At 38.2% G+C, this 13,601-nt stretch overlaps 1 protein-coding gene across 2 annotated transcripts in view; it reads left to right on the top strand.

Annotated features, from left to right (window-relative positions):
• RPS6KA6 (ribosomal protein S6 kinase A6) overlaps positions 1 to 13,601 on the top strand; it is a 61,092-nt gene that overhangs the window by 21,412 nt on the left and 26,079 nt on the right. For both annotated transcript variants that reach the window (XM_083722169.1, XM_083722170.1), the window contains exons 3-10: positions 1,086 to 1,202; positions 2,264 to 2,345; positions 3,496 to 3,576; positions 4,267 to 4,346; positions 6,158 to 6,264; positions 7,232 to 7,269; positions 12,663 to 12,805; positions 13,354 to 13,424. In XM_083722169.1, coding sequence (XP_083578295.1) covers positions 1,086 to 1,202; positions 2,264 to 2,345; positions 3,496 to 3,576; positions 4,267 to 4,346; positions 6,158 to 6,264; positions 7,232 to 7,269; positions 12,663 to 12,805; positions 13,354 to 13,424 — 719 coding nt within the window. The remainder of the gene's footprint in view (positions 1 to 1,085; positions 1,203 to 2,263; positions 2,346 to 3,495; positions 3,577 to 4,266; positions 4,347 to 6,157; positions 6,265 to 7,231; positions 7,270 to 12,662; positions 12,806 to 13,353; positions 13,425 to 13,601) is intronic.

The following is a 13,601-nucleotide window of genomic DNA, read 5'->3' as shown; positions in this document are numbered from 1 at the left end:
TATTTATCACTTCTCTTCACCAGCAGGTCTCAGGGTGTGTTACAACATTTTGAAATTCGGAATTAAAAACAATTAAAACATTCTACATTCACCAGAATAGGTGGGTTTCTATAAACATGAATCTCAGGTGCCAAAGGCCTGGTTAAAGAGGTGTGTCATCAGTATTCCTGAACAGTTGTATAGTGAAGACATACCTCCATGGGGAGGGAATTCTACCACTAAGTGGATGCCACAGGGAATGAATGACCTCTCCTAGGCCATTGGCAACCAAACCTTTGCAGGAAGTGTAACTACCAAGGGGCTCCCCTCTGCTGATCTTAACAACCAAGCGGGTTTGTAAGGAAGGAAGCGGTCTTTCAGATATTTGGAGCCCATGTTTTGTTGGGCTTAAATACTAAAATGAGCACCTTGAGCCTGGTAATGAACTGGTAGCCCAGGCAGCTATTTTAAAACAAGGGGTTCTATAGATCATATGTGCTCTAATAGCAACCCCAGCCAATAATTTGGGCACTGCATTTTGGACTAGTTGAAGTTTACTTCAGCAGCCTCATGTAGAGCACATTGGAATTTCCCAGAGCATGGAGTACAGTGACCACATAATCTCTGTCCAAAAGAGGCTGTAGCTGGCAAATCAGTTGTAGCTGAAAATAGGCAAACCCAGCCACCAAGGGCCTCAAGTGACAATGCTGGATCTAGGAATAGTCCTAGGCTACGAACATGCTCCTTCCAGGGGAATGCAACTCATCCAGAACAGGCTGTTTTCTCTCCTTCTCGACTTCAGAAATTTGAACATATAACACTCCTGTCTTTTCAGGATTCAGCTTCAGTTTGTTGGCTAACATCCAGCCCATCACCCATCCTCACTTTTTGGATAATTTGTAGTAGCGCTTCTGATAGGTGGTAGTGTTATATTGTTTATGATTATACATATATGGGCAGAGCAGCTTATTTTTATAGCACTAGCTGTAGATTGTATGAATAATAAATTATAAATAATTTCCCCTTCACAAACAGTAAAGTAGACAGATGGGGGCAGTAAAGATTATTATATCAGTGGTCGTTATTATTCATTTTTATTTGAATAGGATGAAGGAGTTGTGAAAGAGATACCTATTACTCACCATGTGAAAGAAGGATGTGAAAAAGCAGATCCTGCACAATTTGAATTACTTAAAGTCCTTGGTCAAGGATCATTTGGAAAGGTAAGACAAAACTAGAACTTTATTCTAAATAATACAATTTCATGTCATATTTGGTTTCTAGTCCTGTTCATTCATCTAAAGACATACTTGATTTGTATTTAATGACTTTATAGTGAGCTATTCATGTTGGGGAGTTATTATAGTAAATTTACAAAGGACATATACTAATACCTTCTCCACTGCTTTCACAAGATGTTTTACTTTTCGAAAGTATTTTAGTCATTTTTATGACGAAACAATACATAATTGTTTTTGGTGGAAGATGGAAAAGGCATATTTGATTTACTGAGAGTAAATGATTAGCCAACACAATTGATGTTTACTGTGGTTTTATAATTTGTTGGAAGGCGCCCAGAGTGACTGGCCCAGCCCAGTCAGATGGGTGGCATATAACTAATAATTGGAAAGCTATGAAAGTGACCCTTAAACGGATGTGTATTCATCTCCACTACTATTAAAACTCTAAAATGTGTGTGTTTGTGGAATGAGTTGCTAGATTCAACACAACTTAAGGTTGAGGTGCCTTGAATGATGGTCAGGGGTGCTGTGGGTAACACTGGCCTCTGTCCCACTTTCCTTCCCTCCCTCCTCTTATGCCCTCTTGCATCTTCCTCCCAAAGGCTTGCACAGCTGTTTGTTGCAGCAGTCCTGACTGCAAGCTCTCCAGGTGAATGCTGCCTCTGGGGCTGGCCAGGGGGTGCTTCCTAGGCCCCTCTGGGGCAGTGTGAGGAGGCACCTCACTTTGGGCCAGGGGGGGCAACTCAGAGACCGGGGGGGGGGGCGACAGCAGTAGCTGCCCAGAGGACTTCCAAGGAGAGGAGAGAAGGAGGCTGAGGGATGAGGGGCTGCTGGCTCTGTAGGCAAGGGGTGACATAACTGGGCTTTTGAGCCCCACTGCAGTGCTGCAGAAAGAATGTAGTTTGTCAAAAGAGCCATGGACCCAAAAAGTTTGAAAACATCTGCACTAAAGGATTACAAGTTCACATTAGCTTTTCAAAAGCAATAATTGTGCATAATTCAGTAAGCATTTGTAAAATATTTAATCTCTGTTCTCTGGTTAGGTTTTCCTCGTGAGGAAAATTTTTGGTCCTGATGCTGGACAGCTGTATGCAATGAAAGTTCTGAAGAAAGCTTCTTTAAAAGGTTTGCTTGCATTTTTTTAAAAAAATAATACAGTACATTGGCTAGAGCCCCTTCTTCATGTGCCCCTTACACTAGTGGCCCAGAGGGTGGCAACAGGAGAATAGGCCTTCTCTGCTGTGGCTCCCATTTGTGGAATGCTCCCTGTAGGGAGGCTTGCCTGACTCCTTCATTACTTATCTTTAGGTGCCAGGTGAAAACATTTTTCTATAACCATGCCTTGTTTTATAGTTCAATAATCATTCCTATATTAAAGTTAATTACAAGTTCAATTGAAGGTACTTATATCCTAAGTAAATATGTTGTAGGACTGAAGGGTTCGGCTGCAGTCCTCAAGAGCATACATCTGAAATAGTTCAATGGGTTTTGCTTATTGATTATTTTAAAGTGTGTGGCGTAATGATGGCAGAGTTCTGTTTAAACCAGTTGTTTCCTTCATCTTAAATCAATGCTTGATTTCCTGACTAAAAAGTGCCTGGGCTTATCCTGCCTGGCAGTTGCTCATTTTGATGTAAAATATAGTGACAGAATATCCCTGTTAAGTGAAAAGGACTCTGCACATGTTGAGGGGCATTTGTTCCAGTATTTATCCTGAACACTGAAAACAAGGTTGAAGACTACACTCTCTTCAAAAGCATGTCTTTATTCCCTAGCTTTAAATGACATATTTTTAGGGCTTGTTTTAATAAAGGTTTAAACAGATATGGCAGTGATTTATGGATTTTAAAATATGGCCTCTCCATATATATCGTGTTATACCTGTAAATCATACTACTGCAGTGAATTTCTCTTGACTTTTTTGTTGCAGTGTGTGTGAATCTGGTTGGTGACCCAGTGCAATCATAAATTGTAGAGTTGGAACGGACCCCAAGGGTTATCTAGTCCAATTCTCTGAAATGCAGGAATCACAGTTAAAGAATCCCTGACAGATGGCCATCCAACCTTCTCCAGTGAAGGAGATTCATTTTGTAGAATAAACATTAGTGGTTTGTGTACAGAAACTCCTTGGTGAATTCTGCCTGTTGTATATATTTCCCCTCAAATTCTTAGTCAAAATACCCATTTAACTAAACTGGTTGTTTATAAAGTTTTCTGTGGCTGACTTAATTCAGGTAGCTTGCTTAATATAGATAACAGCCATTTCTGTTTGCAGTTCGAGATAGAGTTCGTACAAAGATGGAGAGAGATATATTAGTAGAAGTAAATCATCCGTTTATTGTCAAACTGCACTATGGTGAGTATTTTTGTGTCCATTGAAATGCATATTTAAATGAAAATTCTAATAAGCATTTTCTTACAGATTTTGGGGGGAAATTTGCTGACTGATGGGAAAGCAAAATAGAACTTAATTATGAATGAATGCATGATAAACTGATAGTGAACATGCATGAAACTAGCAATGATCAATCCCTGAACTGAATGAGCTCTTCAATGCATTATTTGGTCTGTCCTAAAATTGTTCTTGGCCAATCTGGAAATAGCTGTAGTTTTATAAGAAGCTATTTTTAAAAGGACCCTTCACACCACTGATAATGTATGACATCTTGGTAACCTGTGACCATATTGCTAAATATGGAATTTTTGCCTCAACACGACCAAATTGTAGTGCTAATTCTACTCCCTCATGAAGCCTATTTGTTACATGTTTGCTTTCCTGTCTCAATAAACTTCACTTGAATTTAGATTGAGGTTTCTACTTATGCAAATAAGAATGCAAGCATGTGATGAATTTAACTTTCATGGCTTTTGTCTGCTGTCTTTAAAGGTTTAAATGTAAAATTGGATACAAAATTAGATCTTTGCTGTAGAAAAGTCTTGAGTACTTTTAATTTGTAAATAGTATTAAAGTATTTAGAGTTCTAGATAAGCATGCGGGTATTAATTTAGTATTTTGATGAAGTATTCTTATGATTATTCAAATCAGCTTTTCAGACTGAAGGGAAGCTATATTTAATATTGGATTTTCTCAGGGGAGGAGATGTGTTCACAAGATTATCCAAAGAGGTACGTATTTCTATAATTTTGAAAACAAAATTAATATTTATATTAGGCAAAATGGACTATCTTATAATTTTACATTTTTACCCTGTCCTTCCACATTTGTGCATTGCATGATATATATTGAATATACATTAGTACATATATCATAAAGACATAGCAACTTAGAAAACTGTAAGTAGCTGGGCCTATTTAATTGAATGAGCAGAGTTTCCAGTAATGGGTGTGTTTTGGGTAAGGCTCCTGAACCCGAAATTGGGAAGAACATTCACCAGGACCAAACAAAATGTCACAGAAGTGTAGCAAGCTTTTGAGTTATCCAGGACTGTTCACCAAGCAAGATGTTGCACAAAGTAGGGAGTGACAAGAGTGAAGAAAAACAAAAGAGTACAAAAATAAGGCTAATGTAGTAACCGTGAGGTCAGCTTCTGGATTCTGTTCCATGATCTTGAATTCTGGAGAACTCAGAACCGTGCCACATCTCTGTGACATCTTGATTTGTGCCAATAAAAGTTTTTTTCCTTCTAAACCTAAATAACTTTGTTTGGTTTTTATGAGCTGAAGGCTATAATCCTATGCACACTCAATCTGTGGGATGTTTCTGAGCAGTACAGGCACCCCACCACTTACATGCATCCCATTAATGCACGACCACATTTATGTGGATAGCCAACAAACAAACAAATAAACAGATAGATAGACAGACAGACAGACAGACAGACAGACAGACAGACCGACCTTCCCTTGCTCGAGGCTTCTGCCCTGAAGTCGCTCTGGGCTTCTACTGAATAAGGGAAGGCAGCCTTCAATTGACGTGGGGTCGGGAGATACCTTCTCCCTGCCACTCGGCTGCGTGTCCGCGTCCCCATTCTTGTGATAGTTCTGCTGGGTGCTCTTATTGGCCGTTGCTCTCTGTGGCCAGCTGCCAGCACTGTTCACACTGGTTCCCCTCGGGCACAAAGACAGACTTGAGAGAGGCTTGGCAGCAGCCTTGGGCAAATTCTAGGGTTAGTCTCTCTCCTCCCCACACACCGTCCCTAATAAAGTGGGGCGCTCCTCATTTTACGCAATTTCACTTACGTGTACGGGGCCCCCAGAACGTAACCCCCGCGTAAGTGGGGGGACGCCTGTATACATAGGATTGTCCTGTAATTCGTTCAGTATACAGTATGGACTGAGAAATATGCCTCCCATTTACAACTGCTCATTCCTAAAACGGGAATGTGTGTTTAAGTATTTACTTTTCCTTGGAACAAGAGAAAATGAAAATCTTGACTCTGCTTTGAATCTCTTCCACCTGTTATAAATATTCTTCTATAAATATTTTTATACTTCATATATACTACTTTGGCATTTACATTTCTACCTACTTCATTCCAAGTTGCAGAATATTTTTATAAAATAGCTGTTTTCTGAAATCAGTTATCAGCATTTTTATACCAAGGAGAATCTGGACTGCATTCAGATCTTTATTTCATGTGGAGGGAGTGGGTGTGCAAGTAGAGCACATGATGATCTGTTAGGGAGTTTAGCATCATTCTACTTCCCTTCTGTCCATCCCAGTCATCTTTTAGCAGGGGTGAGGGGAAGAAGGAGGAATGATCTGAATATCTGTTCCGTTGGGAGCTAGCAGGATTTATGCTAGCCCTCTCTAGCTTGTCTTTTCTGATGGCCTATATACAGCCTGAGCTCCCATCATCCTGGATTATGGGGGATACATGCATCACAGCTTTTTAGATCTTACGGGAGTTTATAGTCATCTTAGATATGCAGAAATTTAACAAGATCAGAATGTAAATCTATATAGTTCTTATTAGGTTATGTTTACAGAGGAAGATGTGAAATTCTACCTCGCAGAACTGGCCCTTGCTTTGGATCATCTGCACAGCTTGGGAATTGTGTACAGGGACCTGAAGCCAGAAAAGTAAAGTAAAATGTATTTTATCCGTTACTACAGTACTCTTGTTCGAAGATTTATTTGCCTTTTTTGTAATCAGAATATAGAATCACATGGAAGTTTAGATATTTTATTCTTCTAATATATATTGAAAATAGAGTATTGCATATTTGTTAATATAATACAGGCACCCCCCCACTTACGCGCGTTCCACTCACATGTGACCATGTTTAGATGCATCACCGTGAAATAAATAAATGATTTAAACCAGGAAATGGTGCCAAAACACTGCGAAAAGAGACCTGGAGAGTGTGGGAAAACAGCTTGCACAGTCGCTCCAATTGTCTTGCCGCCTCCACTAACGCACCCTCCTTGTCTTTCTTCTTCCTTGGCAGCAGAGCCATTGTGGGGTGGGGGTGCTCCATGCCTCTGCCCACCTGCCCGTCCCTCGCTCACTCCCTTGTGTCAGTTTTGTTTCCTGGACAGTATCCGAGAGTCCCTCTGCCCTCTGATCGCCCTCTCCCTTGCTGCCCAACAAATAGGCAGCAACATTATTTCTTGAGGGGTGGGGGAGAAATTAGATAAAAAATAAACGGTCTACAGCAACTTCCAAGACTACTAGAAAGAGTGCTGAGAAGCCCAGCAGCAGTGTTGGGCACCTGCAACCAAACAGCTACCAACCCACAGCTCAACTTTCTGGTCACTGGAGGCAGGCAGGGCATGCATGTCCAAGGGTACATAGCTGCCCGGGGAAAACTGATGGGATGGATGGGATCTGCTGAGAGAGAGCTGTTTTCCAGCGTCTCTCAATAGCGCCCCCCATTTTTCACATATATGTGTGGAGTCTTGGAACATAACCTCCACATAAGGTGGGGGGGGGGGGAAATGCCTGTATATAAATAATATTGGTTTAATTATTATTTAATTTGCTAAATTAAATGTATTATAAATTCTCCTGTTATGTGTATTGGTGAATGTGGATTTTAATTTTCAGCATTTTGCTTGATGAAGCAGGACATATCAAGTTAACAGGTAGGTGGAACTTACCAACATAACTTTTAAAAAATATATAAGTATCTTGAAAAGTTATAGCAGGAGATACTGCATTGAATTTTTCATAGCTGTTGTTATGTGCATTTTTTCTTGTGCATTTTCAATCATTTTAGACTTAGAGATTATTGCATGCCAGGATCTTGTGCATATAGCCAGAAATGACTTTCTTCTAGCCAGGTTGTAAGCTGTTGTGACTTCCTCCAGTGTCCTAGCCAGCAAGCTCACATATTCTCATGCACCATCCTGTTGACTGTTAAGCACTTCTTGGAGATTTTTAATTAAATCAGGGAAAAAGAAGAAGATGAAGAAGAATTCCATTCATTCATTCATTCATTCATTCATTCATTCATTTGTTCGTTCATTCTTGTACCCTGCCCAAGAATATAAAAGAACACAACAAAACATCAAACATTACAAGCTTCCCAATACAGGGCTGCCTTCAGATGTCTACGGAAAGTTATATAATTGTTTATCTCTGGACTCAGCTACACAGCTGCAAATAAAACATTTTAAATGTGTTGTAAAGTGCAATATAGAAATGTGACACTAGATAGTAATACGTAGTGAGCTATGCAAAATTCAATGCCTTTTTCAAAACATTTTTTTAAAAAAAACATTTTCACAGTGTTTTTATGTGTGTAGATTCTCCCTCTTTAACACCTGATAGGAGGGCTTTCTACAGGGCAGGTGCAACTACTGAGCAGGTAATCTACCTGCTTCCCTTCTCGCAATGTGGGAACTGCTAGAAGGCCCTCTGAGTGATACCTCATTGTTCGGTCTGGATGATGGGGGTGGGGATGGTCATTCAGGTATATAGGGCCAAAGCACTTATTCTGCAACAATATGTTTTAATATATTGGCTTAGCTTCTGAATTGAATATAATTTTTCACCACCAATGCCTTGCTTCTGCGAAATCATCTGATTATTGTAAGGAGTCGCTGAAACAGAATGGCATTTGAGCTCGGAGGCTGCATCAAGAAGAGGGGTCTCTGAAATTGAGACCAAAGCTGCCCAAAAGAAATGCCTTCTATTTTTGCAATAGTACCCTTGGATTTTCAACAGTGAAGTGGAAGCAGTTCTTGTCTGCATTTTTTTGAGTGGGTTAGAACCCCAAAGTATAATTTAATATCCTCATGATTCTTTTAATCTACTTCTGCTTTTCTGCAGAGGATGTCAGCTGTTAGATCCATTTCTTGGTCCAAAATTATGATGGAAGCAGATATTATGTTCCAGTTTGATGGCCCAGTTTGTCAGGCATGGTTTCTATTTGTTGTAGCTCATTTGCTATTGAGATTGCCCTCATATATATTTATTCAGCTTATAAATGTATTAGACACTTTTCTTCACAGTGGTTTAATAAAAAAAGACACATAAAGTAAAAATAACAAAAAACCTAAGCAGTTAAACATAGTAACTGTAAAGTTTAGGTGAAATGTATAAATCAGGTGGAAATATTTCAAATAGAAGCTCAGCAGTTTGACCATTTAGTTATTTAAGAACTCATTGGTGGATACCTTCTGACATCTTGCTGAAATTTACAGAATAATCCACTGCATGTGTACTCAGAAGTAAGACTCTGTTTAGTGGTGTTTTTCCCCAAGTAAGCACACAAAGGATTGTAGCCTCAAAAGTATTAATGTCTTAGTTTTGTATCAGGATCTGTGTGTCACAGTTGTTTGATGAGAGAGATGAAGGATTATGTCAGAATGATAGCAGACACAGAATATTTGCTTCTAGTATCTCCAAAGTATATTAAAGGTCATCAAAGACAAGCAGGAAGAAGACCTAGTACACTTCTCTCATGTAGATGGAATGTTGTATAAGTGCAGAAATGCACCTTGGATTTAAATGTTGTATACGTCTATAGAAGTACTATTTACGCAGATTCAGCTTTACACACTTGTGGGAGGGACTAAAAAAATCGAAAAGGGAGCAGGGTTTCAGGAAGAAATACTTTGGCAATTCCACCTGTCATTGAACTTAATGAGTTTTGGCTATACATGCTTTTGGCTTTACATGTGACCCCCAGAACATAACCCCTGCATAAGTAGAGGTAGAGGTATTATCATTGTAGATTGCCTTAAGTACCTTCATACTAAACAATCTGAGTTTAGTCTTTCATTCATTCCAAAAGAGAGAAAATTCATCTGAGTCCTTCAAAATTTTCAATTTTTACTCTTGATAAAACAGGAAAAATAGTATGCAGGGAGGAGCTAGTTCGCCCCAAATTTAGGATGAGTGAGGATTGGTAAAATCCCTCTTTGGGTTCCATGTGAATGGTTTACATTTATCTTATTTTTGTCACGTTTTGTAGAAAATGGTTTTCTCCCAAAGTGTCTCACCTCAGTTAAAAAGAAAATAAGAAAAAAAAGCAAGAGAATGGCTTTAGGAGAAAAGGGACAAGGGGAGGCGAAAGATCAGTACCTCTGGTCAGTTGAACAAATACCGGTCTCTAAGCATGTCTTTACATCCAGTTTGGGCCTGGTTGATCTTCACTTGCTGGCATTCTTTCTTGAATAGCAGTTAGTGGGTCTTGTTCTTTGGATAGGTCGTAGGGGAACTGGAATTTGGAACAGAATGTTCTTTCTGTCATGGAGGGAAATATTGCATTATTTTGCAGGCTGCAATTTTAATAGAAAGAAAAATGCTAAAATATAGTTGAAAATTGCTTGTTAGGAAGCACACTTTAAATTCTCTTCAGCTTTATTATAAGGGACAAAAAAGCAAAGTAGGCATTTATGAGTGAATTTTGGCAGTATTTCACATAGCCACAGCAAAAGAAATGTGAAAACATGTTATTTGGTCAAGCTTACTCAGCTTTTGGTGTGGCATTGTTAGCAAAGTCAATGAATCTTTGTAGAAGACAACATTAAGTTGTGAAATGTATTGTTCTAAAGGGGCACAAGGAGCTAAAACAAATTATACAATCATAATATAATACCCTGCAATCATAATATCAATCATATCATATAATAGTATATAATCATGGTATCGTACTATCATAATAGCAAAATCATACAGTCATAATATCATATGGTCACACAACTATACAATCAATGTAACAATATCATACCATCACAATATCACACTATCATATTGTACAATCATTAAATCATATTATATGATCATTAATGAAGGAAATTAACCTATATCCAGCTCCACCAACACATGTTGCTGATGACCAGTGTAAAATGGGAGAGGCTTAATTTCCCTCCTTGAAATTCATTTTGCATCGGCCAGCCGGGGTGGGGTATGTGGGCTGGGGAGGTGAGGGCTATGATATTTGGTGATGGCATTGTTATGATATTGTGATTGGGAAATATTATGATTATATGATATTGATCTGATTGTGTGGTTGTATGGTGTTGTGTGTTTATGATTATGTAATTGTGATATTATAATTGTATTGCATTGTATTGTATTGCAATGTTATTATAATTATGAATGATTCTATGATTGAATGAGATGGCTGGTTGATTTAATAATATGATTGTATGATATTATGTTTGAATGCTATTATAATGTGAACTTGTAAACGGGCATTTGCTGCACCTCATAGCAGTTGGCAAGAATATGTTTGCTAAGAGTGTCGTGAACCTGATCAGGAGAGCTTTAAACTATATCTTGAGGGGGAGGGAGATAGTATTACAGATGACAGTTAAACATGCACGCACACGCGCGCGCGCACACACACACACACACACACACACACAAACTCCCCTTACTTTTTCTTGGCTGGATTTGCCTTTGTACCATTGGATTAACTTGCAGACTGCTTCTGGACACTGGTGGAAGCCATGTAAAGATTAAAAAAATGGTCTGAAAAAGCTTTACAGAAAATTGGACATGATCGATTCTTGTAACCTGTTCTTTCCTTGAAACTTCAAACACAGCAGCTGGAGGCAAACTGATTTTAAACCAAGCAGCAGCTTTGTTAATATGAGCTGCTACTGGCATGTTTCTACATGGCTTTAAAAATACAGCCATAATTCCTTATGTTAGATAAAAATGAGACTTTTCAGTAATAGTTTTGCCATTGATGAACATTTTAATGTTATATTGTGCGGCAAGAATTTGGCAAGAGGTTTGTACATGCAGATCCCACTTACTGTTCCCAGGGAATCATTTGTTGGGTGAGCATTCACACAATGAGCTAATGATTTCCATTTTTTTCCTATGAAAACATTTATAATCCATGATCTTTCTCTGCTCTGTCCCACCGTGGTTTCTTCCTAAAATGGCTGCAACCAACCAGCAAAAGAATTACAAAGGAAAAACTGATTTGTCCAACTTATCCTGCTCTCTGAGTTGTCTTATCTCACTCTCCCCTCCCTCTGTCCATGATTTCTGCCCCAAAATGGCTGCCGCTGATGAGCAAAGCACAAACAAATAAGTAAATGAGCAAACTCTGGCTGTTGGGATTTCTGAGTCAGCTGTGCATATAACAAGATTTGGGCATAACTCCTTGTGTTCAGATAAGTGAATTTGCGGGTAACAAGTGGGCAGATAGTGGGACCTGCGTGTATATAGAATGGCTTGTTAGGAGGCCAATTTATTTAATAAACTGTGCTGTCCTTGAATTCACTGCTGAGCAGCACTGAAAGCATACCTGAAAATAAATGTTATATTGTATGTACAGATTATGTTCAGTCTTCCAGCATAGTGCTTTTTTTTTTAGATCCACTTAAAAAAAACACTATTTAATTTTGTTTGAAGTATAATAAGCCAAGGGTGACTTATTAATATTCACATGAGTCATTGAAGCTCATATATTTGTGGAACAGTATGGCAACCACTTTGTTTGTATCTTCCATCATTTTGCCTTTAGGCTAATAATATCATATTAATTAACCCTGAGCACATGAAGCCATTATAGTACAGTGGTACCTCACAAGACGAAATTAATTCATTCTGCGAGTTTCTTCGTCTTGCGGATTTTTTGTCTTGTGAAGCACGGATGCATCCTGGTATTAACGGTTTTAAGAAAAAGGAAAGAAACTCGCAAGACGTTTCGTCTTGCGAAGCAAGCCCATAGGGAAAATCGTCTTGCGAAGCAACTCAAAAAACGAAAAACTATTTCGTCTTGCGAGTTTTTCATCTTCCGAAGCATTCGTCTTGTGAGGTACCACTGTACAGGAAATAACACAGTAAAAGAATACTGTGTTATCATGCAGTTTGCAAATGTTTCAGTCATTTTTCTGTTTAATTTGAGAGTTCCTTGATCAGCTGTTTTGCATCCCATTTTTTCTGTCCTATGGGCTATAGGATAGTATATGTACTCCTAAAAAATACACAGTTCAAGTTTGTAATGTTTTGCAACCCCTATGGCACAAAGTTTCTTTATGTGAACTATTTTATAATACTATTTTAGACTTCGGCCTTAGCAAAGAATCTGTGGATCAAGAAAAGAAAGCCTATTCTTTCTGTGGTACTGTAGAGTACATGGCTCCTGAAGTTGTAAACAGACGAGGCCACAACCAGAGTGCTGACTGGTGGTCATTTGGTGTTCTTATGGTACTGTATATTTCATTACCTAATTTTACATGACAATCAGATGTGCTGCATGTTGTTGCCATTGTCCACATATTTAAAATCTGAGAAAATTTTTGTTTTAAAATATACTTAACTTCTGTGTGAGATTTGTAGTTATTTTCTGTGTTGAATAACTGAAGTATGGCAACTGAAAACATTTCACCACACAATATTTTGACAATGAAAACCTTAATACATTTTAGCATAACCATTTGATTGAAGAATCTCATATTCTTTGTGCTTTTTTATTGTGGCAATGAACTACTACAACAAACTCATGGACTGAATTTTAGCCAAGGGCATTTTGTTTGTTGTTGTCTGTATGTGCTATGGCTGAACAAACTATCAATTGCCAATAGTATTGCTGCATTTTAACTAATGGCCCTCCAAACTTCATAGGGCAATATATCATAAATTCCACGTTTAGTTATTTTATTATTTTCTTGCTGCTTTCCTATCCCCAGTTCAGAATTCCTCCAAATTAAAATTAGATTTTCTAAAAGTTTGATCTGGGCTTGTTTCTTTCCCAGTTTGAAATGCTTACTGGTACACTACCATTTCAAGGTAAAGATCGAAATGAAACTATGAATATGATACTCAAGTAAGTATTTTTCTGTTCTCTATCTCAAAATATTTCTATTTCTAAGTATTTCCAACTTAAGAAGTATAATACAAATTATATTTGACTAATATCATATAACAATCTTTAACTTGAATGAAAGAAAATATAGAGTAAAAATACAGTTTTCTTTATGACTTAAATGATTAGAAAATGTAT

The sequence above is a fragment of the Podarcis gaigeae genome (genome assembly GCF_964106915.1).
Source record: "Podarcis gaigeae genome assembly, chromosome: Z".
NCBI lineage: Eukaryota > Metazoa > Chordata > Lepidosauria > Squamata > Lacertidae > Podarcis > Podarcis gaigeae.
This window is presented reverse-complemented; position numbering and strand designations above follow the sequence as displayed.